We start from the raw sequence: 24,280 nt of genomic DNA, 5'->3' as shown, positions 1-24,280 counted from the left end.
TACGACCACTGCTGCCAGACTGATTGCACAAAGAAACTAACAGTTTTTGCCCATGAAAAAGTTATTGCATGTCCTACAGCCGTCCTGTGCTAATGAACACTGAATCAGTGGTCAGACAGGACTCAATAATGCATGCGTGGTCACCGCTGCCAGAGAGGTGATCGTATCAAAAGGACAGCCATCTCGTTTCTAAGGGACAACATGGCTACATTTATGGCAAATTATCTTCAGACGGGTACATTATTTTTAATAACATCCTACTGAAGAAATGTATATGGCAGATGAATTAAATTAAATGTGAATGCCCAGATTGGAAAATCCTTTATGGCTCTAATTAAAAAAGAAAAAAAGCCAAAAAAAAACCCCAGAGACTGGTTTGTTCTGATGTATAAGGGCAGTGATTGGATAATTATATTTTCACTTTCCACTGTTAATTTAAGTGGGGCACATGGAAAGTTCTTATGTTCTGTGTAATAGCACCAGACTCTAAGACGCTGCTAAATCTGCACTTCATTTGGGCAGTGCCAAATTCCCCATCTGTGAAAGTCCTTCAAACAGAACATACCAGTAGAAATGTTCCAAGACAAATAGGCCATATTTTCGTCTACCATGATCTGTACCACGTTTTTTTTCCTACCAACAGCATAACATGTTGGCAAAGTTTGACCAGTAAACAGACCATATATAAGCCAATGATGCAGCACATTTTTTTTTTAACAGCAGATTTTTCATCCCAATCCGGGCTCTGGCATATTGGTTCATAAGAAAAAAGACATCTTACATTAAGGATTATACATGTGGTAGAAAGTATATGCTCCCATACAGATATCAATGATCCTTATATGAAGGTGGGGCATCTACCACAAGTTTCTTTTGAACCAGAGGCCATGTAAAAATCTGAAACTGAAGTTGTATCTGTTACATATAAGTGTTCACATATTTTCCTTAGAAAGAAAGGGCTGGATGGTTGTGATTAACTATGATAAAATATGATAAAACAGATGAACTTTGATCCATGTTTGAATTTATATTATAAAATATTTAAAACGACAGTAAAGGACTTATATGAAAAATAAAGATTTGAGTGACATGAAGCCATGAGATGTCCATGAAAATTATAGAATTGTTTTCATTTTATTTTCTCTCTTTTTTTACAAAAAAATGTGCAACATTTATGTTCTCATTTGCAATCCTGTCATTTATCTCAAATTTCTCTTCATATACACTTTTATTTTACAAACATCACATTCTGTATCAAAAAAAAAAAAAAAAAAAAAGATGGACCTTGAAAGAAGGCAAAGCCTGTGAGCTCCAGCAACCCCACCAATACAAAAGTCCCATTTTCAGCACCAAAGGCAGAGCTGCAAAACACTCAGATACAGATATGAATCCACAAACAGCTGGAGACCTCAGAGTGCTGAACTGTATCTGCTACATGACCTATTGGGTTTTATGTAAAGTTTTCTCGCTCCGCTCCCCATCCCACAGTCACATGGGTGTGTGTATTAAACTGGCATATGTAATACAATGGTTTGGCTATTGGCAGCATAAGCGATCCGCATGCCGGGAGCTGTAACATGCAAGCACAATCCGGTGGGAATCAGATGCAGACTTTTTAGTTGGCAGATGGTGAGAAGGAACCGCTGCAGAATCTTCATATGTCCATGTAATCATCATCCTCATCCGTGTCACTTTCCAGGGATGACTCTTGGCTGGAGATGTCTAAGATCTCAAGGGCTGGCTGGCACAGAGTCTCCTTCTTGACATTGGCAGCAGACTGAGAAGACAGGATGACAGACTGTAGGAAGAAGAGAAACGAGCTGAAGAAACTAGGTGCATTGCTTGCTGCCTTTATGCTGAACCTAATCTCAGAAATCTGGATACCTTTATGTAACCATTATCCATAATTATATAATCATTAAATACATTTGTTATGGTATTTTCATGGCCGTCTTGTGGCCACAGGAGAGAGTTGGAGCCTACCCACCTGAATTCTACAGATACTCTTTCCCCTTTCTCTCAGTAGCCATGTGGAGAGAGAAGATTAGAACGTGAAGTTAGAGCATTGAGCTGTTCTTACTGAGCACATTCATAGCTCCTCTGCTTTATAACATGTCAGCGTCCTGATACATCAGTAACATTTAATTCTGAGTTAGGCTACATTCACACGACCTTTGCACGACCGTTTGTGGACATATATATATGTTTGCAGTATATACGTCCCCCATAGGCTGGCAATGGGCGCACGGAGCAGCACATGTACTTGCTCATACATGTCCTATCTTTCCCCGTATTACAGTGCCATACGCCATGAATCTCTATGGAGAGGGGCGGGGGCGAGCAGCGTTTACCCCCTCTTCCTCTGCAGTGCGCTGATGTAGTGTGAATGTAGCCTTACAGTGGATAACTTCTATTTCATGTAGCACTGGACATGTGACACATCTGCTCTATTGCTGCTGCCTGGACAGATCTCCCCAGCAGCTCAGCAATAAATGGGCAATTTTCATGGCTGCAATGAAGTTGGTTTACAATGCAATGTCGAGGCAGCAGCTAGAGTGGAGATAGAAAGTGGAGGATGTGGATAAGCCTATGTCCTGATCTAGTTACTACTGATGTCCAGGTAGTATATCCAGCAAATAAGCGCAGTGTCTGAAAAACATCTGTTATTACTTCAGATTTTCCAGCATCAACTACTGAGCCAAATGCCATGCAGGGTGCAAATCTTTCCAGTATCTCTGTGTAGTTTTGGCTCACAATGAGTGATGCCCTTACTTTTCCTTACCTTCAATTTCTGTTTGGTTTCTTCTGAGATGCTGCCTTTAGGAGAAAGAAGGGTTGGAGTTGGAGGTGTTACGGTGATCTCTGGAGGGAATTTGGAAACACTTGAAGAGGGAATAAAGAGTTTTGGCACATGTGGGGGGACCCTCGACTTGTTTCTTGCGCCATCTATTTTGCTGGGCTGGACACTTGGCTCTGGAGGAGGAGGAGGAGGTCTAGAGCTGCAAGCTAAAACAAAGACAAGTGAAGATGACTAAAGAAGAAAGGTGAAAAGAGCAGCGAAACTCAGGATGGCAACAAAACAACCAGCAAGTAAGACAGTCTTGTGTGTTCTGTTACTTTATATCTATCTGTGATTCTAACATTATCAGCTTACAGTACTACCTGGGAGCTGCTACTTACAATACATAATAAAGGACAAAATTTTAAAAGAAAAAAAATCCTGCAATTGTTCACAAGGCTTAAGAGGGAATCTGTCATCAGGTAGGTAGTTTTCACATTATGACAGGTTCCAGTAGCCTCTGGCATGTCGATTTCATAAATGCCTTTGTGGTGCATCTGAATGACTCCTCTGCTTTTTGATTGTTTCTTTAACCCCTTAACGACCTGGCCCATTTTTGTTTTTTAATTTCCATTTTTCACTCCTTCAAAACTTCTTTTTATTTTTACATGTACAGAGCTCTATGACGGCTTGTTTTCCACGTAACAAATTGCACTTCATAGTGACGGTATTTAATATTCCATGCCGTGTACTGGGAAGCGGGGAAAATTTACAAATGCAGTGAAAATGGTGAAAAAATGCACCTGCACAGTATTCTTGTGGGCTTGGATTTTACAGCTTTCACTGTGCGCCCCAAATTACAAGTCTACTTTATTCTTTGGGTCGGTGCGATCACAGGGATAACACATTTATATAGGTTTTATAAGGTTTTCATACATTTACAAAAATTAAAACCTCCTGTACAAATTTTTTTTTTATTTTGTACTGCTGGCGCTAATAACTTTTTCATACATTGGTATACAGAGCTGTGGGTGGTGTCATTTTTTGAGACTTTTGATGAAGTTTTCAATGCTACCATTTTAGAATTGTCTGACCTTTTGATCACTTTTTATAGAATTTTTAAAATGGCAAAAAAGTGCTATTTTCGACTTAGGGCACTATTTTCAGTTACAGGGTTAAAGGCAGTGAAAAATCGTTATTATATTTTGATAGATTCGGCATTTTCGGACGCGGCAATATCTAATTTGTTTTTGATTTTTACTGTTTATTTATATTTATATGCGGCAAAGACTAAGCGGCCATGGAGCCTGTGAGCCCTCTCCATGCACCCGACGCGTGCTGTAATATTACAGCGTGCATCAGGAAGGGGTTAACATTACCTGGCTCTCTGCCAGCAGCGTGTGGCGAGTTCCCTGCACTGAGCACATCTAGAAAACGCTCTATAAACTCTATACGAGTCAGATCCGGACCATTAATGTCTATAGCATCTATATGAGGCCACTGCAAAGCACTTCATATCATATATCACTGGCAAAAGTGACACTGAGAACTGACGTGTCCCTGGGTTTTGTGTGGTACTGAAGTGAATTGAACTGAGCTACAATGTCATACACAACATGTGGACAGGTGTTGTGCAATTTTGGGGAAAAAAGAAGCCTTGTTAATCTAATCCTGGAAACCCTGTTAAAGTTCTATTCAGATTACCTGTCTCAAAGTGACTAGAACTGGCAAAGCTAGTCACCGCTTCGGTCTGCCATTGTGAGGAGTCTGATGTGGTGACAACTGATGAAGCTTTAGCTGGTTGGCACAAACGTGTTGCCTGATCAGGAAATGATGGGACGTCTACGTGCTGCTGTTCTTCTGCTGGAAACATACACAAGATGGATAAGATGAGATAGAATTAGGCTTAAAAAAATGTAAGCCACAATACAACAGAAACATTTAAGCATTTACATTGGCCAAAAACAGAGATAGAAACTCACCACGACCGACTTGTGACATGGTGGAGCACACCCTAGATCCAGACCCCCGACCGGTCTCTGGTGGCGATGATGATGACGATGAAGTGGTTGGCGCTGGCTTGACTTTGAGGTCAGATAACCTCAACACTTGCTCTGGGCCAAATGTGGCCAGATTGAGAGGGGTGAGCTGCACCGAGACTGCGGGCAAAGGGAAAGCAATCTCACGAGGGTCCTTTATACACTTTGGGGTGCTGGGAGTGTCCGAAGGTTGCTATGTAGCAGAAATAAATACAATAATATATTACAACTTGTGGCAAATGGGGACTTGCCAAAAAGAGACAAAAAATTTGTTACGTTCATCCTGAAAACAGTTAAAAAGTGTTAAATACACAGAAAAGGGTTGCATTCAATTCCTGACTCGCATTATGACAATATAAAGGTTTCCTTATTATGGTGCCACACAGCACATTATGGATCTCATGATGATACACTATTACCTGGGCATCACAAGATAACAAGAACGTGTATCCACAAACCTGCCTCTATCTGGGCCTTTCACATGCATTCCTGTATATAGATAGCAGGCTGACGGCTCACATCTGCCCCACTTCTGATGTGACTCACTCTCCCACTGTCTCCAGAGCACTGGCTGTTCCCAGATGGCACAATGTCAGCTATCTGGGCATCATTGGAAGGAGAAAAAAAGGAGAAAAAAAATAGAGAAAAGCTTTTCCCTCTTCGTTATATCCCTGAGTGGTGTCAAGGCAGGTTCCCAACACTGGGGTAAGGAGAGAGTGTTTCAGTCGTAGACCGAGGACGCCATGGCAACAGGGATAACAGTTCTCCGAGAAATGGAAGTGTGTAAGCAGCAACTTCCTTGGCACATCTCATCCATGGCTGCATTCACATAATACAATGTACTGGAGCCTAACAAAGAAAGCAGGTGGAGGAGAAAAGAAGTGTCCCCAGAGGCCATGACTGAGACGCCAACCTGAACACTATAGGGATGGAGTGCACTATATATTATACATGCAAAGTATCACTTAAAGGAAAACTGTCAGCAGAATTTACCTGATCTTAAACTAGCAGCACTATGAAGGGTAAGAAATGTCCTTTCTAAAATTCCCTCTTTTAAGTGAAATCTCCTCCATTTATCTATAAAAAGTCAAATCTCCTCCAAAGTCACAAGAAAAGGAGCAGAGAGGAGTCAAGTTTAGAGACTGCTGGGGAAGTGTCACTTCAGATGACCCAATTTTCAGTTCTAATACTACAGAACCAGAGATGCAGGCAGCTAAAGACATAGGTGGAAATCCAATTCTGGCCTTTTTCTCCCTGTATCTCGTGTTTTGTAGCTCTTAGGACCACATGTCTGTTGCAATCTTAAAGCAGCAATTCTCATTTTTACTAAGACACCAAAAGAACCATGGGGAAGATTCATTGTGCCTTCTATACCAGTCTTCTGGTGGAGGAGGTACACTATTCTCCCCCTCCCAGACAGTTTTGCTGTTACCCTGACCTGCACGCCACTTTGGGCGTGTCAGGGAGTGGTACAGGCAGGCAGGGGCATGAACGCCCGGTCCAGCAGATTTGCTATAGGTTTTCCAGGGAAGACTACAGCAAAAAACCCAGTAGATATCTGGTCTGCAGGTCCGAACTGATGAAGTTTGCGCCTGTATTTACTAAGGGGCCGAAGCCTCTTAATGGATATAGGTAGCGGAGCGCCAGTGGGAGGAGGGGTGTGACACTATAAAAATGGCATATAAAAGCAGTTGTCACGTAGCTTTGTCATGTTCCTATAGGTTCCAGTTCTGTAGTGATACATCCTCTAAAATCACACTGCTGTGTAACTAGGCAGCCCAAAAAAATGAAAAATTGTCTCTGCTGGTCTAAACCAGCTCTCCAAGAAACAGACTGGCTGGCTCTAATGGTCTCCCCTTTTAGGGCCAATCTTGACGCTCAGTCATCAATTGGCTAAAGTGGGTCACTGCTGTGGCACATAACTGGCTATGGAGCTGGCCACGAGCATGAAGCAGATGCCATCAGAACCTGACAAACATTGGCAAAGGAGCAGCAGGGGATCTGGAGTGAATATGGTTTCTTTTAAGTCTCTGACCTATTGGGAGTCTGCTTAACACAAAAATATCCCCTTAAAGCATCCACATACTGATGTTTAACATAAAGTGATGCCGTATACGACACATAAACAGTGAAGCAGCTAAAATAAAGACTCTAGTGTAATGCATGCTTATACATGCTGTACATACGGCCCCTCAATCTTTCATACATACATTTTCTATGGTATTAGAAGGTAAACGTGCAGCCGGCTGTATTTGTTTACCACTACATAGAGGCATACAGTAGCTTGGCTTTAAAAGGAGAATATCTCTGACAGTGCAAAAGCCCTGCCAAGTTCCTAAGCCGTAAGTCTTTTATAAAGCCAGTGCACAATGCTGGCATGGGTGTGCTCATTCGCTACTTGGCAAGCTATACTTTACAAAGATAATGCAAATGTGAACGCTCAACCATGTTAGATGACATACTACATGCCGAGTAGCATCGGGGGAGCAGGTTGGCAGGATCTGCTTAGTTATCGGGTAGTTCTGCTGCCATCTCAGGACAGGAAATGGTAAATCTATAAGAAGCTACACAAATGGTGCTCTCATATCTACCCACAAGCCACATCCAGCCGCTCACTAGAGCATTTCCTGTATGAGGAGGAGGTTTCTCCCTACAGTGACAGGAGGCTCTTCTGCTTAGCACAGGGCATCCTCTCCTGCATCCCTGTCACAAGCCATTGTCATTGGTGTCTACCACCTAGGACTCCAAGACGTGGCTTCTAACCTCCACAATCATATCTGGAAGAATCACTAAAGAGAGATGTGTGCTTATTCTTCAGTACACATGGGTCAGAAAAATGCAATTCCCATGATAGTTATCCCGAGAAACACTGACACTGCTGGCAGAATCACATAGGGATCTTTTCTATAAGCTTGTATCTGTGCAGTGCTAGCTGGAAGGTATCTGATCTGGAAGACTGTCTTATCTTTCCAACTCAAAATGAATTCATTATGGAAATAAACTATATCTTAGCTCTGAATATCTGAGGTACCCCTACACTGATGTACAAGCTCTGCAATAGGTGCACATAGGTATGAAGGGGTGGTGCCTAGCGGTGGAGGCAATGGCGCAAAAGCCTGGCATAGAGCTGCTCCCCTGACACAGTTGCTGGTCGAAGCCTCTTGATAAATGTGGCACATCAGGGGGGGGGGGCAGGGATTACCTCATACGCTGGTACATCTAGCGTCAGCGCATATTAAGTAACCCGCTTTAGTTTTATGGTAATGAGGCATACTGTAGCTGTCCTGGATAGCCATGCCCTGGTTCAGAAATATACGCTGGTTTTACTTGTGAATTCATGAACTCCCTTTAAATTTTGTCATATTAATTTGTTATTAAAGATTCTATTACCAGGTCCCTTAAATAGTCCTACTATCTCCTCAAGGGATCTGATGTGTACAATTTGAAAATTGTACAGTAGAAAAATTGCATGCAAAAATATACCCTGCTCTTTGTAAATCCCTGCGTTTTGTATCATATTTTCTGTTACTCCTTGTGTTGTTTACTAAACAACACAATCTGCATTCATGTATTTAGATTTTTTACCAGAAACTGGAAAATATATGGATTCTGTCCAGTATTTCTTTGGTGATAATTCATGTGCGTTTTGTCAGAAGATCAACCACTCAATGGCAAAGAGACTTCATCAGATTTATGGTGAGAAATCTCTATTTCGAATTATTGGATTACTTTACAGTACAGGCAGTCCCCGGGTTACGTACAAGATTCTGTAGGTTTTTTTTTTTAAGTTGAGTTTGTATGTAAGTCGGAACTGTATATTTTTTAGTTCTAACCCCAGCCAAAATTTTGGGTCTCTGTGACAATTGGATTTTAAAAATGTTGGATTGTCATAAGAACCAGGATCAACAATAAAGCTTCATTACAGACACCTGTGATAACTGTTACAGCTGTTTATTGTAGCCTAGGGCTAAAGTACAGTAAATTACTAATATCCAGAGGTCCGTTTGTAACTTGGGGTCGTCTGTAAGTAGGGTGTTCGTAAGTAGGGCACCACCTGTATTGGATCAGTAACAACATCTGTTTTTACCCTGCAGACCTGCCTATTGATGCATCTACAACAACAGGAGTGGATCTTCTGCTCTGCCCATGCCAGGACATGGTGGTACAGACGTGTGTGTGTGTGGGGGGGGGGGTAATTTTTATTGCTAAGGACGAGATCTTAAATTACATGCTTTGGTTCATTTATGTTTTGGGAGTCTAACAATAATAATGTTTGTTAATGTAAAATTAAAATGAACCAGCAAGCAGAGATTAACCACTTCCAGCACCTTTTTAGGCAGATTAAAGGGATGCAACTGGACAACCAGCACCATCAGGTGTCTTTTCTAGCATTCCCTATTTATGTGAAAACTCCCCCATTTACCTATAAAAAACTGCCTTAAAAATCATATTCAAATGACATGAAAAGAGTCACTTTTTGCCAGAGATGAGTAATTTTTAGTGGCTGGAGGGGAGCATTATTCAGATGTCCATATCTTGAAACAGATATAAAGTAATTCAACACGTAGGGGCAGATTTATCAAGCGGTCTGAAAGTCAGAATATTTCTAGTTGCCCATGGCAACCAATCACAGCTCTCCTTTAAAATATTCATGAGCACTGCTAAAATAGCTAAAATGAAAGCTGAGCTGTGATTGGTTGACATGGGCAACTAAAAAATATTTTGACTTTCAGACACTTGATAAATCTGCCCTATAATTGCCCATGGAAACTCAGAGCTCAGCTTTTATTTTATAAATAGCCGTGGGAAAATGAAAGCTGAGCTCTGATTGGTTGCCATGGGCAACTAGAATGGTTTTGCTCACAAACACTTTAAAATTTGGATCTTCATCTACAGCTCCCATTACAAACGATACCTTCAACTGCCCCTAATCACAGAACCACTATCATGATTATTTGTATATGACACATATAAGCATGGTTCTAGATGCTACAGTGCCCAATACGGATGTTTGAAATGATGCTCCACCTCCAGCCTTTAAAAATTGACTCCTCTCAGGCAAAAGTGACTCTTTTCAGCTTTTCAGAAAACTGAGATTTTTAACATAAATAAATGAAATTATACAAATTATATTGCATAACCGACCTGAGGGTGCTGGTAGTTTAGTGTAAAAGCAGTATTTTGTCATTTCTTAAAGGGAACCTGTCATCTATGACCTTGAAGGTAGTGGTTTAAGAGCTTGATTAAATTATTAAAAATATGTGACACTAGTGAAAAAAGTTCTACAAAATGTGCAAGATAGCATCTTTAGCGGTGGTACAATCAGTGCCATGTAGTATAAAGCTAAAATTAGCAATTATTTCAGGGCTACACCACTGACCAATACTGCATATACGTACAGCATATATACGCCCCTGACTCTACAGCAGGTAGAGGCACCAAATCCTGCAGTTTCATGCACACAGGTGCAACTGAATTTTTACACGTACACCTACCGGCATGCCAATCCCAGTCTGACTCACTCACCTGCTTCTGGGCAGAAGCTCCCATGTGAAGTTGGCAGAATTTAATAGCTTGTTCTAGAGCAGCGCCTTCATCCACCTGAAAGATAAAAGAATGATTCATTTTTGTCCACGATGTTGTTATTTTCTCTTTTAGCCTCCCGTTATGAGCTGGTTACTCCTTCATATTAGCAGCATCAGATCTACTGAGGCTGCGGTCACACGTGGCGTTTACATTGCATTTTGAAACGCAATACAACGCATAAAGCGTTTCAAAGAGATTTGCCCAATTTCATTGCTGTTAACATTTACGTTTTCTAAAACCAGGGTCGGGCATTTACGTTTCCTAAAACCAAGCGGGGCCCCCATGGGGGTCACAATCCTAAACAACCTACCAGTATGATTTTGGAGTGTTGTAGGAAACCAGAGTACCCGGAGGAAACCCACGCAAACATTGAGAGAACATACAAACTCTTTGCAGATGTTGACTCCAGCACTGCAAGGCAGAAGTGCTACCCACTCAGCCACCGTGCTGCCCTATAGAATATCAATTGATAGATGGATAGATAATAGATAGGAGGTAGGTAGAAGATATATAGATAAATAGACAAAAAACTAAATAGATAAATGGTTAGCCAGATATATAGATAGATAATAGGAAAGTTTTCCATGTCTACAGAAAATGGGTGTGTCCTCTATAAAAGAGGGTGTGGCTTCACCAGAAAAGGCCATGGGGCTTATTTACTAAGGGTCCGTGGACCGCACTTTCATCGGATATTCCGTTTTTGGTTTTACACGGCTTGGACAGGTATTTAGAAGGGGATCGTGTCGCATACAATCGGATTTTGGGTTTCATGCAACAGAAATCGGGGGCCGTCCAGTAAGTTTGTTTTAAAATTGGCATGGATATATTTTTCATGCATGTATTTTTTTTTCTCTCTCACATATGCCGCTCTATATTCAGATAACTCACTTTTCTTCCGGTCTTCTGTACACAGTTATCAGTGCACAAGATTGTGAAGAGTTAATATATGATCAATAACCAAATAACCAGCTGCAGACATTACTATGACTGCTGTCACCTACACAATCAATATTTACCAGCAGACATACAGCTTCTATACATGGGGCTACACATAAATAGGACTTTCGCCAATAATAAACAACTCTATTAATAATGTTATAAAACAGAAGCATGTGAGACTATGACTTGCTTTATGAGAAGCCCAATCTCATCTCATATATGGATCCCAAATAGATCAGCCTTAGGCCACACGACCATAAATGGCGGCCATGAGCTAGCCACAAAAATGGCAGCTAGCTCACGGCCACTACTGAGGTCTATTGGTCGCTGTGCGGTTGTGCCCCAAGAGAGATAGCCCTATTCCTGACGGTTTGTGCTGTGCTGCCGCTCTTTCTTTGGAGATGGGAGGGGTAAGAAGCGCTCTTCTCCCTAGATCTCCACCCCGCCGCAAACTGTTTTTGCATAAGGTCATGTGCATGCAGCCTAATAGACCCCATAAATGTCCCCCATTGGCTTCATCAGATCCGCCTTGTAAGGATAGATACCATATGACTTATAATGAAGTACTATGCTTTCGGTAGAAGAGAGACCCTGGCTCATACCAGCTTGAGACCAGATCGTCCTATACAAACGCCACCGGTGATGTCAGTAATGAGAGATTGGGGTTTCCCTTTAGAATTTTACTGCCATTTATTTTCAGCACATAGGCAAAGAGCATGTTCTTATGTTGTCTAGCTCTCCATGGGGAGCATCCTGCCAAACATGTCTCAGCTTCTTGGACCCCCGAAACACGTGAAACAATAAACAGAACCAGTTGACTATCTTTAATACTTGCATGTTTCAAGAAATAACAATTCTAGAGACTCCATACATTTTTGTGTTTGTTCAATCCTTCCATTCCACCTCTAAAATAATACATTTACAAGTTTACAAGTTATCATTCAGAGCACGGACTGGGCTGGAGGTGCAAGCTGTGAAGAGTTTAAGGGAAGGTGCAAGAAACCCCAGTGCAGAGGATGGACGGGAGCTCAGCGTTTGCTCCTGGAGCAGGGCCCTATACATATAGCTAGACTTCCGGCTTTGTTCTTCGTTGTTATTCCTGTGCCAATTGCTGGGGGTCCTGACCACCACAATCCAATATTGAAGAACCAGCTAATTATTCCAACCTTTCTGCAGGTTTGAAGGTCCTGACTACATCTTTGTATTCTCATAAAAGTTGCAACAATGTAAAATATGAGCGTCTATTATGTCCAACAAACTACAGTAACCACACAGAGGCGCGCCATCTCCTCATATACAGCAGACCCCAACAACAGACCCTAAAAAAAAAATCTACATAGATTATCTGTGCAATTAGAGAAGAGGAAGTGAACTTCTGGGGTGGGTTATACATGAAGTGTTCATGAAACATTTGAGAAAAACATCAATAACGTTTTTTTACATTAGTTCTCTGCCTAGATGTCATATAGCACTAAGTGATCCTAGGGGAAGAAGATTCCTCAATGGAGATCATAAGGCAAGGAGGATACAGTGAAAAATAGAAACCTTGAAACTCAACAATGTTATCCCAGCATGTGCCTCTCCTAGATTAATGCAGACTCCATGGAGCTGCCATAAACCCTACCTGTGCAGCCCAGTGAAATGTCCAGGCTCAGATACCTCACAGCCCGTGTGGATTATGAGGTACTAGATCACATTCCCTCTTTTCACACCTTTACAAATGCATAAGATGCAGCGAGTGGTCCAAAAAAGCCACTAAGAACACACTATGTAGTGGGATTTGATGGTTGGGAAGCACATCTCAACCTCCGATAGCACCTGACCACCCAGCACATTCAAGTGGCACGTTTAACCCCCACAGTGCCGATGGTCATTGGTGCCAGAAAGACCAGGTCCATTTTTGACGTTCTGCTATGCACTTCTATAAATGACGATATCTCTGGAAATGCTTTAAATATCATAACCAATTTAACTTTGGTTTTTTCAAGACATGTGAGACTTTATCTTGTTACCATAGTTTTAATAATTACATATTTAAATCTTGCCAATAATTGACTACAAATGTGAAAAAAGTAAGATTTTTTTTGTCATTTTTCCAATTAAAGTGTTTTTAAAGAGTAGTAACTTTTACCAAACTATGTTATAAATATGTACAGCATTATTCCATCACTCTATCCCAGGTTCAGCTACAGATGCAGGGGGTGTATGTACTTCTGCAATAATGAAAAGTAAAAGTGTTTCCTGCAGCTTCTATATTCTGTCCTCTGCTGACCGTCTGAAGGGACACACACTTCAAATGCCTAGATCTCCTCAACCCTTGCACCTAGAAACAGAATTCTGGTGTCATATTAAACAGGAGCGTTCCATATGATATATGGACTGTGTATGGATGCTCAAAAGAACTGGAGATATCCACTCTTCGGCTGCTTGAGGCCATATGTACGCCCCCCTCCCCCCCCATAGACGGCAATGGGTGCAAGGAGAGATACCGCTCTGTACACAGGAAAAAGATGGGACATGTCCTATCTTTCCCTGTATTACGGTGCAGTACACCATGGCAATAAAAACCTGTACATAGGGTGCCAAAACTAGAACCAAACCTACTTATTTAAATGAAAAGTGCCAACATAGCAATTGAAGTGGTAACATGTTGCTACGTGTTTTGTCAAGGCTTTTAATTGTATCAGTGTCCTGAGGACACCAAAACTGTTGCGAAAAAATGAGAAATTCAAATTATGATTGTAGCTTCCTTCCAGGGTCCCGTGAACAGGAAGAATTGCGGGGCCCAGAGCAGGAGCAACAATAATAACGCAGCCTTGTCTGCACCTCCGAGGTCCTCCTGTAGCCCCAGGCAGCTAAGGATGTGTAGCTGCCTGGGATAGCCCTGATCACAGCATGTCCTGGGAGGCCAGGGGCTGCAGGAGGAGGTTTTGAGTCCTGTCTGGAAACTCTGTGATAGAGTGATGTCCTGGGTGCCCACAGAGAGTGCTCCAAGTGCCACCTCTGGCACCTGTTCCATAGGTTCGCCACCACTGCCATACACACTATCCTGTTTAATTTGATACCACAAATTTATGTACTTTCTGCAGTCGGTCACAGTAAAAGCTGCAGTATATTTACGTGGTGTGGAACTGGAGGGGTTAAAGGGGATGTCCACCACTTTCAGCAAATGAAAAGTTATACAATTTGCCAATATACTTTCTGTATCAATTCCTCACAGTTTTCTAGATCTCTGCTTGCTGTTATTCTTTAGAAAGCTTCTATGTTTAAGGCCAACGGACAGAAATGTGTCCATGGTCATGTGATGTCACACAGGTACATGAGCCATTACTATCACACGTCTCTGATTACTCTCTGTGATATGACGGCTCATGAACCTGCATGTCCATCACAAGACATGGACAGATTTCTATCCCCTGGAAGTAAACTTACTGATCATCTTAAGAAAAAAAGCTTTTTTTACGGTTGAGCTCACCTCCATAATCGTTGTATAGGCGTAGATGCACGGACACCAGGGCTGGGGCACCAGTAACCGGAAACAACTGTAGAAAAAAGAACGTTTGTCCAGCTCCTAAACATGTATAAAAAGAATCCACTTTATTAGAAAAAATTAATAAGATAAAAACATTAATAGACGTCCATGAGAGGAAACTGACGCGTTCCGAACCAAGAGGTTCTTAGTTGTAGCCAAGGCTACGTCAGGCTACGACTAAGTTTCCTCTCATGGATGTCTACTAATGTTTTTATCCTATTAATTTTATCTAATAAAGTGGATTCTTTTTATACACGTTTAGGAGCTGGACAAATTTTCTTTTTTCTAGTGTTTTTACTGATCATCTTACTGTTCTTGTAGCACAATCCTAAATGTCCTTACATTCACTACCGCAACCTACCATCTATATATTATATTTAGTGCATCTTATAGCGTTCAGCTTAGAGTTCAGCTGTTATCACCAAGAACAGTATTTTCCAGTAGAAGGAAAACAAAAAAAAGTTATTTTCTACAGTTCAATTTCTGCGGCTCCAACGAGTGTAAACAGAACAACAAATGACAAGTATAATACACAGAGTTTTACCATGGAGCCACAATTACCTCTGCAGGATCACTAAAAATACATAAATATGAGTGGGAGAAGTTGCATAACTAAGGATGAATGAGCCATCGGCTTACAATACCAACGATATGGGAGGAATTCTGCAGTTTGTATTTACACAATTCATGGGAAGAGAATGTAAGTGCCTAAGGATGGGGTCACACGGTGCCTCCTTGGACAGTTCTTGATGCGTTTTTAAACGCACTGAAAAAGCATGCGATTTGTGTGTTTGCATTTGGCTGGTTTGATTCTATTTCTTCATTTCTGGAAGTGTAAGCAGCTGTGAGTATAATAACGTATTTCAGTGTGTTTAAAAATGCACCAAGAATGGTTCAAGAACTGTGCAAGAACGCACTGCGTGACAGCAACCTAAAAGACAATTCACTAATATTCTATCATTATAAGATTGGCAGAATGAAATGGGACATTCCTCCCAGATTTATGTCTTTTAGATTTATTACCCAAGTATCCCCCTGCACGCATATCAGGCTAATGTAAGTTTGGGTAATTTCCTTATATACTCTCACAGATTCATCAAATGTTCACCTAGTGATCTAATGCTATACATATACAATATATCTGGGTAAAACGGATACCTTGCTATAACAACATTTCTTCATTTGTCAGTCCAGAGAGGAAGTGACAACTGTTGACCCCCATAGTGATAAATGATACTTACAAATACATGAGTAAGGGGGTGGAGTTTATACAGGCAGTTACATACAAGATAGGGTCTGTAGGTTTGTTCTAAAGTTGAGTTTGTATTTAAAGGGAACCTACAACCCCGATTCTACCTATAAAGGTAGAAGGGGTGGTAGGTGGATGGATGGGACGCGAGGATAGGCCCTAATCCTCACGTCCCGGGTGTCTTTTAGAAAACTTTATTGTAGCTATATGCTAATTTTTTTTATGCGGCTACTGGGGCGTGGAGTAGCCGGACATGAGGCTACTAGTCGCGGCTACTCCACGCCCCAGTAGCCACGTTACTCCGCCTACCAGATAATCTTCGGCGCGCAGCTCCTGGTAGCTGCGCGCCCTCGTCCGAGTCCCCCGTCTACTGTGCATGCGCAGTAGTTCCGGACGAGGGCGCGCAGCTACCAGGAGCTGCGTGCGAAGATTATCTGGTAGGCGGAGTAACGTGGCTACTGGGGCGTGGAGTAGCCGCGACTAGTAGCCTCATGTCCGGCTACTCCACGCCCCAGTAGCCGCATAACAAAATTAGCATATAGCTACAATAAAGTTTTCTAAAAGACACCTGGGACGTGAGGAATAGCCCAAAAAAGGGCTATCCTCACGTCCCATCCTACCTACCACCCCTTCTACCTTTATAGGTAGAATCAGGGTGGTAGGTGCCCTTTAAGTCGGAACTGTATATTTTATAATTGTAACCCCAGCCAGATTTTGGTCTCTGCGACATTTGGATTTAAAAAAATGCTCTCATAGAGTTCTCATAAGAACCAGGATTAATAATAAAGCTTAAATTGCAGACAGCTTTGATATCAAGCTGAGGATTGTAGCCTGGGGCTAAAGTACAGTAAATTACCAATATCCAGAGGTTCGTTTGTAACTAGGGGTCGTCTATAAGTTGGGTGTTCTTAAATAGGGGACTACCTGTAATGTACTATGGACATTGTAAAGGCAATGTTCTTCTCAGTGTGTGCATTGTGTATGTCATATATAGCAACATGAGGGTAAAGGCCTCAATTATGAAAACAATCAATGCTCAGATTTCATTCCATAAAATTATCAACAAATAACGACAATTATTATAACAAGGTTCATTCTGAAAGGCTCCCGAATCCTGCGGTGGAAAATAAGTAAAGAGAAAAGAAATGTCTTCTGTAGTTACGATTAGAAAACAAGAGAAAGCTTGTGGGTAAGTATCACGGGTTACCTAGCTTCCAGGAGCCATAAACCAGGTCCCCTGAGATTACTTACTGTCTGGATACGGACATAACCTGCTTATAACCTAACCCAAGAGACATGTTTACTTACTGCTGCCGCGGGAAAAGATCTAACCACAAGGGGGGCTGACATCACTCATCCCCCATCTCATGCTATGACTTACTTCTAGGGCATAGCACGGCCACCCTGAATAATACAGCAGCAGAACATCAGTTCATGATCAGAAAATATTCCTCCTCATGTGGTTCCCTACAATGTCACATATGAGACAACAGGTTGGCATCTTGGTTTGAGTTCTGGCACATGCCAAGCCACAAATACAAGTCAAAACCAGTTCTCAGGAATTGCACTATGCATTTGAGCAAGTGTTGAAATCAGATTTCTTCTTTAAAAGCACAAATACTTCATGTTACGGTTACCTTGGATTAATATCTCTAACACTGTAACAAGAAAACACTACTCACCTGTTTGATCAGCATGTATGTTTTACACATAATCGCTTCAATACTGGCCAAATCATAGGTGGTGACTTTCTGGCCCTGCTGCCATACACGATATGCCTCAAGGAGTAGGTTTTTGCTGCTCTCGGTGTCATCTAACAGCTTTCGCTTGCGGCTGACTCGATGTGGAGCATCCTCCATTTGTTGTGGTGGGTGCTGTCCAGGTCCTCTGCTACCTATAGGCAGATGGTGTTTTGAACTAATACTCAGTTCCTCGAGTGACAATTCTGGACCTTCAAGTCCTTTAAGGATCCTAGCTGAATCCTTGCGATGCTGGTCCAGACGTCTTTCAGGGTTACAAGAATGTCCGTCATGGTCCATAGGTTCTGATGTTTGAGACTTCGCAATCTCTTTCATAATCCTTACTTCTCCAGTTTCCATTGCATGAGAAGCAGAATCCTGTATTGTCTCTTTGCCCCCATTGTCAGAATGCTCTGAAACCACCATTTCCCCTGAAACCAAGTTCTTTCTGGGTGCTACATCCTTCCTTTCTTCTGATGTAGGCCGGCCTGTGGCGTCTGTTGTCATGGAAGTCGCAAACAACGGGTTCGGGTCTGGACTTTTAGGATCCTGATGAAAGAACTCATCACATTGAGTAAAGTGTTAAAAACATTTTATAAACAGATTAAATACAGAAAAACAGAAAAAAAATTGTAATTGCAGCATCAAACTATTGAATATTCAAGGTTAAACCAACCATTAGACTGAAGTTGCAGCAGATTAAGAAAGTGCCATGCCCGTCTTCTGAAGCACTGGTCTGCTGCCTTACAATTTGACTTTAAAGCAGTTGTCTGCTAGTAGAAAAACATGGCTGCATTCTAACAAAAAGAGCTTCACTACTGACCTAGGGTATGGTATGGCAATGCCTGCATGAACACAAAGCAGCCATATTTTTCAACCACTTTAAAGAGTTATTAGCAGAGCTTCAGAATGAAGATTCAGAACCAGAGATGAGGAAGTAAAAAAAATAAATAAATAAAATAATCCCTTCCTCTTCCCTTACCCCAGACAAGTCACTCAGCATGTCCTCCAATACTTTTACGGTAAGAACGAAAGCTCGCTGTGCCAGAACCTGCCGATCCACATCCCGCAAATACTTCCTGCAAGCAAAGGAGAAGGTGAGCTGTGAGCCAGCATGGATAAACCACATTGATTTCTGTAAAATGAATACATGACATGTGACACACCGCCGCCTCTGTTCCATCATTACTGATAAAGTGATATTAAATACCAGCAGTACAAACAAATGGTGGAAATGTTTTATCTGTAGAGATTCATAAAGACAGAAAGCATGGAATTAAAAATGGTCTTCTAGAACAGTTCTGGTTCGGCTTTGGATATTTGGTTTAAGCTGTTGCTTTGTACATGCAGAATAACACTATTACTGTATATAATCAAGTATAAGCCGAGACCCCTAATTTTAACGCAAAAAACTGGGAAAACCTATTGACTCGAGTATAAGGGTCGAGTATAAGGGTCAAAGCTCCCCATAGTATATAGCCAGCCAGCCCCACGTAGCATATAGCCTGCCAGCCCCCGTAGCATATAGCCTGCCAGCCCCCCGTAGCATATAGCCTGCCAGCCCCCCGTAGCATATAGCCTGCCAGCCCCCCGCCCCCCAGTATATAGTCTGCAGCCCCCTGCCCCCCAGTATATAGTCTGCAGCCCCCCTCCCCCAGTATATAGTCTGCAGCCCCTGCCCCCCTCCCCCAGTATATAGTCTGCAGCCCTTACCCCCCAGTATATAGCCAGCAAAAAAAAAACAAACAAACAAAAACAGTGTACTCACCTTCTAACGTCCCCCCGGCAGGTCCTCTTCTATAGCTTGATGCTCTAGCATTTGCTCCGTGTCCCCGCACGGTCAGTCGCAGGTACTATGACGTCAGCCGCAAGCTGACATTCTACTGTGTGGCTGATGTAATGGTGCTTGCGACGGACCACGCGGGGACACGGAGCCAATGAGGAGGACCTGACGGGGGGCGTTGGAAGGCGAGTATTGTCTGTTTGTTTTTTTCATTTCATTTTTTGTGCTGAAAAACTCGGCTTATACCAGTATAATGATTCTGTGACTTATATACTACATGTATCAACAGTGTTATACACATCATGCTCCAATTTTCCTTGTAACAACTTGGATTTTCAGGTTTAAAGTAACCCTTCAAGCTCTACCTTACTACGGCTCACTTGCTGTAAGACAATAGTCAATGTCTATGTTTGCAATTGAACAAACACTGTGGGAACATTTTTTGCTGGAGTCTTCTTTTGTTGGATTTTGCACCAAACTTCTTGAATTCTGAATGATGCTCCATAAATCTGTTGCTGTTACTCCACTTATACATCATCCCCTTACTAGAGCAGGATTGGGTCAATTTGTGTGACTTTGCTAAATTCACTTTCCAAAAGTGTACTAAATTGTGCAAAATGTTTAAGTCCCTACTTTAAAACTATTATAGATTAGGATTTTGAATGCACTGCTTGCAAAATACACCCGCAACATCGATACTAAAGCTGCAAGTTTTCCGATTTCCATAATCTAGGTGAAGGATTTAAAAAGGAGAAGATTTATACATCCCAACTGATCAAGAGGCACTCAATAACCAGTTTAGGAAAGAAGAGGCATGGTTCAGCTGGAAGCCTAGGCAGTAAATGTACTTTTGAGAAAACACTGGGTTAATAGTAAGATGCAGTTGATTGCATCTGGGAACGTTTCCCAGCCATAATCATCAGATTGAAAAGAGGGAAGTTATTAAACCAAGATACATTCTCATAAGCTCAATATTTTATAAAAATCCTAGTACAATTGTACAGAGCAGTGTTCACACTTCACCAGCACCTTGCCAGTCTACTCTTATTTACTGTGGCGCAGGCATTTCAAGTATCTGTATTAAAACTGATGACTGTGCAAGTGTGAAAGTGAAACAGTGGGGTAAATTCATGTTTCATGGATAAATAGAGAGAATAATACTTACTTCCCCTGATCAGGGGTCCTCTGTAGCATACACGAGATCTTCAACAGCGTGTTGGAGTCTTTGAGTTGAGCCAAAACGTTCAAAAGGAGAACAATGGAACGGTTCATATGAGAAGCAAAGCTGCCAGGGCGATCTATCTCATCCACCGGTATCCGCCAGATTCCCTAAAAATCAGAGATGGTAAACAGTTAAAATGCCATCTTCTACATGTGTGCACTATTTCTCTCCTTTCTACAGTTTCCTGCAACAGGTAAAATATTACTAAAGGCAACAGGTCTTTACAGTAAAGGTAAAATAATTCTGAGCCTTGATGCTAAGAGCCAGGACTTGGCAAATCCCATGAGACAACCTGGCATCTGCAGAATCCCCAAAGAACAGGAGAAAATAGAAGAAGAAGCAACAATATTTTATAGTAAGAAAGACAGATCTGTATAGATTGCGTATGTACACAAGCAAACCCTTTCGGTGCCAGAGTATTCATGATCATTCTGCATCCCCAGATCTCTTCAATTCATCCTTCTTCACTATATCCCTTATCTCTCCACTGTCTACGCATTATCTAGCTGGCTCTCCTGATCGTTTGCGGGTTAGTTAGATTGTGCCTAATTAGTAAGCCACCCAAACATCTTGATCGAGCTGGCGTGGGAGGAAGGGGTGTGGGAGGAGGGAGAGGGAGACAATGGGGGATAAAAGACTAGCGTTTACTTATAATTCTCACTCTATATTTATGCAGCACCAGATGCAAGGGTACCACGTCTAAACAAGAAAACACAGGCCTAGAGTGACAAAGTCTGGGAAAGTATAGCAAAATGCATGTCCTAAAGGCACAAAGTGGCCATAAGTGAGATGTCTGAAGCTGGAGATGTCTGAATTGTCTATGGTGTCCACAATGACCTGAGGTATGGGTGTACCGATTTCTGCACAGGATGTGCATGATCACCACATGTAATCTGCACTTATTTAAAGGGCATTTTACAGTGACCAATACAAACAACATATGAATGTACATTCATGATCATTAAAGGGTTGTCACTAGCTGCAGACCCCCTTTTGGGACACCAATCAATCTGCTGAACCTGGTCATGGAAGAACATCTCCATTGTCCATGAAGTGGCCTTGAGTTGTCCTATGCCAGCTCAGACTGAAAGGCCCTCAAAATCATTTGGCTTTAAAACCTTTTAAGGTGGATTGTCCAAGAATTATTTGATGGCTTGTCCTTAGGATACCAAATTGTTGGAGACCGACACTCATCAGCTGTTTGGGTCTGCAGTCTGTTGTGTACCGAGTGGGAAGGAGAATGCCTGTATAGAGGCTATGTAGCATTATTGAAGCTCACCTCCCATTCCACTTAAACCTGTGGGCATTCCTGGGTTGAAAACAACCAAATTGCAAACACATGAAGGAAAAGGACCGTCTGTAAAATTTTCAGTCCGGCAATTGGTTTACAAATGGGCCTGTAAAACCATGATCTGAGCGTGAGCCATTTAAAGTAAATGGGACTGTTGTTGAAACAACAGATAACACGTGGTCCAATTCAGTGTGTGTGAATGGAACCAAATTACAGGCCATAAAAAAAGCTTTACAACCCTTTAAAGCCATATTGCCAATAGAACATCCCCAAGTTAAATAATGTTGCTTGCAACGATGATTTTAAAATCTGCAACCAACAAACCATCAGTCATTTGTCAGCTATTCACTGCCCTGTTTACATTGGCCAATACTGAAGAATGAGGGTTTGTAGAATCCCAAGGGCCCAAACTAGGAACATTGGTGCTAACAGTGTATTACTCGTTACAGTTGGGGGGGGGGGGGGGGGGGGGGGGTAGGAGAGTTATTACAAGTGTCTGAGAGCAAAACTGTTCTATTTGCTCATGGCAACCAATATCAGAGCTTTCCTTTATTATATTTATGTGGAAAAAATTAAAGCTAAGCTCTGGTTGGTTGCCATGGGCAACTAGAAAAGTTTTGCTTTCAGACACTTCTAAAATCTTTTTTTTACCTGACAGCAGAGTGACTGATTAGCTTAGTTTCAGCATTCAGTGTGAAAATGTTGCTCCTTTACTGTCAGACGAAAGTTCTTGGATAGAGAACAGGCTCCACCTGTTTGTCCAAATATGTAAAAATAATGACAAATGGCAACATTGAGGGCTAGAGAGAAAATTCCAAATACTCCAGAATCAGTGAAGTTACTCCTATTATGGGATGTAAAGAGTTGGTGCTGATGATGGTAATGGAAGGTGCTATTTAAGCTAGGAGGAATCAAGAATCTTGTGGTCACATGCATTATGCTTCTGACCAGTATCAGTCTTCACCCCATGCACTGACTGACCGTATTGGGGGCTGTCATCTGGCCACACAAATTTTAGCTAGAACACGGCCCCCATAGAGGTCTATTACACCAGGTGACGGTGCGGTGAGCACATTGGGGCACATTTATTAAAAATAGTGCAAACTGCACTATTTGCAGTTTGCCTGTGAGGTGTGCAGGGTGCACCAGATGCAGGAATTGTGGCGTCCATTCTGCATGAATCTGGAGCTCCCTGCACTGCTCTGATGGAGTGCAACTCTTTGTTTTTGGTGCACCATTAACATGGGGCATGCAACACACTTCTGTTGGACTCTGCATGTTAAATGTGGCGCACAGTCCGACTGTGCACCGGAACGCCCCTTTATGTGGAGCTGACACAAATACATGTGCAAGTAGTTTGCACATAAAAGTACGTGCAAAGTCAGACAGAAAACTGGTGCAGGGGATTTACTAAATGTGGCCCATTGTAACTTACTGTACCGTGAGGAGGAGCGCTCATCTTCTCCACCAGATGCTTTACTTACACCTGGAATCCGGATAGATAACCACCAGAAGTCTAAGCTGGTGAATGATAAAATTGGTATCACAATAACAATGTAGTATACAAACATTATCAGAAGGATTTCTGAAAGACAACTCCTCCACTGAGAACACAAAGGTCAAGACAGATGATGAAAATTGCTTCTAAATAAAGAAAATATACAGTATGTGGGTGTATACGGCCACTTTCATCTTCTGCAGGGTTTTCTCATTGCTCAGAAAACAGTGCGTATAAATCCAGCTTATTGCTTTCCATCACAACGCTGAGTTACCTGCAGGTTCATGGCCAGCAGGTGTAATGCAGGGATGAGGCCATGATGTCAGGTTCTGCATGGTTTCCTCTATTCTTTCATTACGCTGGTAGCAGACACCGTGACAAGAATGAACACATTCCTCATGCACTTGTTTAACCAGAACAGGGGAACTTACACTGTTCTGCTGCAGGGTGCAGCTGTGTTCTCAGAATGTCATCCGAGTATCTTGCATACCATCCATAGCCTGCAGGGTGACCATGGTATAGACGGACTTCAATCTGGTGCCTGCCACAAAGTTCTGTATTCAAGGTGATATCCATTGTACATACAGTATAGATGACCATGTAAGAGCTGAGGGATATACATC

General features: G+C 42.0%; 1 protein-coding gene across 6 annotated transcripts in view; it reads right to left on the bottom strand.

Moving 5' to 3' along the window:
- Positions 1-1,109: 1,109 nt before the first annotated feature.
- CABIN1 (calcineurin binding protein 1) overlaps positions 1,110-24,280 on the bottom strand; it is a 96,941-nt gene continuing 73,770 nt past the window's right edge. For 4 of the 6 annotated variants that reach the window (XM_072145241.1, XM_072145226.1, XM_072145263.1 and 1 more), the window contains exons 30-37: positions 20,812-20,975; positions 18,846-18,942; positions 17,807-18,412; positions 10,345-10,419; positions 4,762-5,011; positions 4,484-4,642; positions 2,783-3,006; positions 1,110-1,798 (exon numbers count right to left, since the gene is read on the bottom strand). In XM_072145241.1, the coding sequence (XP_072001342.1) occupies positions 1,655-1,798; positions 2,783-3,006; positions 4,484-4,642; positions 4,762-5,011; positions 10,345-10,419; positions 17,807-18,412; positions 18,846-18,942; positions 20,812-20,975 (1,719 nt within the window). In that variant the 3' untranslated portion in view covers positions 1,110-1,654. The remainder of the gene's footprint in view (positions 1,799-2,782; positions 3,007-4,483; positions 4,643-4,761; positions 5,012-10,344; positions 10,420-17,806; positions 18,413-18,845; positions 18,943-20,811; positions 20,976-24,280) is intronic. The other 2 variants (XM_072145256.1, XM_072145249.1) reach the window with 2 other exon arrangements.

The sequence above is a fragment of the Engystomops pustulosus genome, chromosome 1 (genome assembly GCF_040894005.1).
Source record: "Engystomops pustulosus chromosome 1, aEngPut4.maternal, whole genome shotgun sequence".
Lineage (NCBI taxonomy): Eukaryota > Metazoa > Chordata > Amphibia > Anura > Leptodactylidae > Engystomops > Engystomops pustulosus.
This window is presented reverse-complemented; position numbering and strand designations above follow the sequence as displayed.